This window comes from Panicum hallii, chromosome 7 (genome assembly GCF_002211085.1).
Source record: "Panicum hallii strain FIL2 chromosome 7, PHallii_v3.1, whole genome shotgun sequence".
NCBI lineage: Eukaryota > Viridiplantae > Streptophyta > Magnoliopsida > Poales > Poaceae > Panicum > Panicum hallii.
The window spans coordinates 33,455,661-33,458,822 of NC_038048.1; the positions used below are offsets into that span (position 1 = coordinate 33,455,661).

General features: G+C 45.6%; 1 protein-coding gene across 1 annotated transcript; it reads right to left on the reverse strand.

Moving 5' to 3' along the window:
* Positions 1-403: 403 nt before the first annotated feature.
* On the reverse strand, positions 404-2,170 carry LOC112899063 (protein PYRICULARIA ORYZAE RESISTANCE 21-like). Its single transcript, XM_025967392.1, has 3 exons — positions 2,016-2,170; positions 1,539-1,620; positions 404-1,299 (listed from the first exon to the last, which is right to left on the reverse strand). Exons 2-3 carry the CDS (start codon positions 1,618-1,620, stop codon positions 683-685), a joined length of 699 nt encoding a protein of 232 aa, XP_025823177.1. The 5' UTR covers positions 2,016-2,170; the 3' UTR covers positions 404-682.
* Between the last annotated feature and the right edge of the window lie 992 nt (positions 2,171-3,162).

A 3,162-nucleotide genomic window follows, 5' to 3' on the forward strand; every position in this document is an offset into this window, starting at 1 on the left:
TCTCTCATCGACGTTGACCTGTGATTTGTTCATCATCAAACCATAAAAACTGCATTCAGTGGTAGAGCCAGGAACTTTCAGATGATTTGTTCATCATCAAACCAAAAAACTGCATTCAGTGGTAGAGCCAGGAACTTTCAGATGATTTGTTCATCATCAAACCAAAATACTACATTCAGTGGTAGAACCGGGAACTTTCAGATGATCTGTTCACAATCAAACCAAAAAAACTACATTCAGTGGTACAGCCAGGAACTTGCAGCTGATTTGTTCATCATCAAACCAAGAAACTGCATTCAGTGGTGGAGCCAGGAACTTTTCAGAGTTCATCACCTACAAGGCTGTTGCAAAGTTGCGAGCGGTCGGGTGGTACAAGTTTGCATCACAGCAAGCGAACAAAGACTAATGGAACTCATACAGTGACGAACATATAACATCAAATGAATACATCAGTGTTACAATTTTTTGAAGAAAAAAAATGAAGACGAAGTTCAAGACACGACACACATACACACTGCACAACAACCCAAATGACAGTATGACACAAAGCGAGGACCAAGGTCCAAAAGTTTCACAACGAACACGAATGGCGCCGACTAGTGTCGGATTATTGCGATTTCCGAGGGAAGTGCTGATCGCAGCAGGCACAGTAACAGCCTGCAGTAAGCTAGGAACCATTTTGTCACATGATGGAGCACCCCGGGTTGTCCTCGGTGACCATGTCGCACCACCACGGCGGGCAGGCAACCGCTGGCGGCGGCGGTGGCGGCCAGCACATCGGCGGTTTGGGACCGCAGCTGCACGGCGGCCATGGCGGCGTCCCGCCGCACTGGCACGGCCTTGTAGGCGGGGTGGGCCTATCGCCGCCGCAGCTGCATCCGTGGTGCTTGTCGTCGTCCGTCGAGCACGAGCACGGCGGCGGCCGAGGAGGCCACGGCAGCGGCTGCGGCTGCGGCTTGGGCTTGGAGCATTGGCACGCCTGCTGCGGCGGGCACGGGCACCACGGCCAGCTCTGGGACGACACAGGGTACGGCACCGGGTACGGGTATGGCACCACCTTGACCTCTGGTTTGGGCGGCGGCGGCTTAGGCTTAGGGTCTTCCGGCTTGGGCGGCGGCGGCTTAGGCTTAGGTTCTTCTGGCTTGGGCGGCGGCCAGACCTCGACGATGGCGATCTCCTTGACAATCCTGCCGGCCTTGCAGTAGATCTTCTTGGAGAGCTTCTCGCCGCTGAACTTCCCGCGCACAATCACCTTGTTGAGCTTGTCCTCGAACTCCACCTTCTCGATGCAGAACTCCTCTGCAGCAGCATCACAGAGTTAGACGACTCACTGGTTTATTAATGCATGAACAGCACAGACCAGAATATAGTCAAGCTTTTTAATCGACTTTTTACTAGCTGCACTCGTAATCATGGCTAAGGTTAAATTCTGTAAATTTTCCCTTGCACATGACTACACATGGTGCTCCTGAGAACTTTCTTTTTCTGATTTGAGATTGTTGCTGTTTCATGGAAGGTTTTCTGCATAGTAAATGTACCTTTGAGGCAGTCCAGGATCCTGGTGATCTTGGCTCTGCAGCGGCAGCATTGGAGGTCCACCGAGATAACTAAGATTGCCATCTGCAAATGAAACAAACATGTATAGGGAAACAATCTTGACTACGCTGTGAGAACATGTGCAAATATGAATTTCTTATCAATCATGCATGGCCACTTTACAGCTTCTAACAAAATTAGTGGATCTTTGCTGAGATTGCCTTAATTCTAAAAGTTCAGGTTGATTAACAGATAACAAACTAATTGCTCAAGAAACTTTTTGGAAGGAACCTCTGCAGTAGGACAAGGCTCGACCTGAACTTTGCCATTAAACGGATGAGAGTTTGACATCATACATGATACATCTCCCCAAACACTTGTGGAACCATATATCGAAAATAAAGCCAATGTCGGTCTATGCGATGATTAGTACGACGAGTACGGAAACAATTGAAGGGAAAGAGAAGGATCAAGCTCACCTTTCAATCCTCAATGTTGCTAACGCGCAAGAGAGGAGTTTGCAGGGGAAGGAGAGGAAGAATAGAACGGAGCAAATGTGAGCCTCGTGTATTCTTATGCCTGCCAGGATAAGCTGAAGCCTGCCAAAAGGCAATAATGCTGGCATCGAGTCTGGTCCATTGGATCACATTTCGACGGTGTTGATACTTTGGGGATGGGTTGTGAAATCTACATGAAGGGATGGGAAAGGACCAGAGCTGTACAGGACATTTTGGTCCTTCTCAGGGACTTGTCCAGCTACTGCCCCTCGTTTTCTTGCTTTTTCTATATCACATGATTTTACATACCATGGTTGCAGGATTTCATTTTGAATACGGAAAGGTCTCTTTCCAGAGTTTTGTAGCAAGGAATATGTAAATGTATTGCTGGGAATAAATATGAGTATCCATAAGAATGAAAAGAAAAACTCTTGACAACTACATACATACTCACATAGCACCACCTATCTTCAGGTGGCGTGCCCTGGTTTGGAAATCGTTTTGGGGACGCAAGGATTTCAACCAAACCTCACCATCATTCTTTTACTGAAAACTAGCCCTCGATCTCCAAATGAAAGAAACTTATTCGATCCTGCCTGATAGAAAACAAGATACGAACGATGCGTATGTACTGTTGTGCCGAAGTCCTAGACAACACTTTCATATAGTGCAGTAGGGGACTAGGAAGGAGGGAACAAAGCGAGAATCTCAAGATGCTCCTAACCACCACTTTTGCATTATTCTTGATTTTTTTGAACCTTACATTACATCAGGAAACAACGACCAAAATTAGAGCATGCACTTTTTTAAGTTAACCCAAATACCCTTATATCTATTTATAAGTTACTCAGCTATGCAATTCAAATGATCGTTTGATATAAAATATAGTAGAAAATCTGAGAAACGATTAGAAGAAAAGATAAACAAAATAAGATGAGGACCCGATACAAGAGTGTGATTGATCTATTCTGATCATGGAAAAACACATATGCGTCCTCTAACAATCAAATAAAAAAATGTAATATTTTATCTTTCCTCCCAAATAATGTACTTGGTTCGATAAGTCCACATTATTTGTAGGAGGGTATTAATGTTAGTAGAACACCAGCACAGTATTAGTCTCGAACAC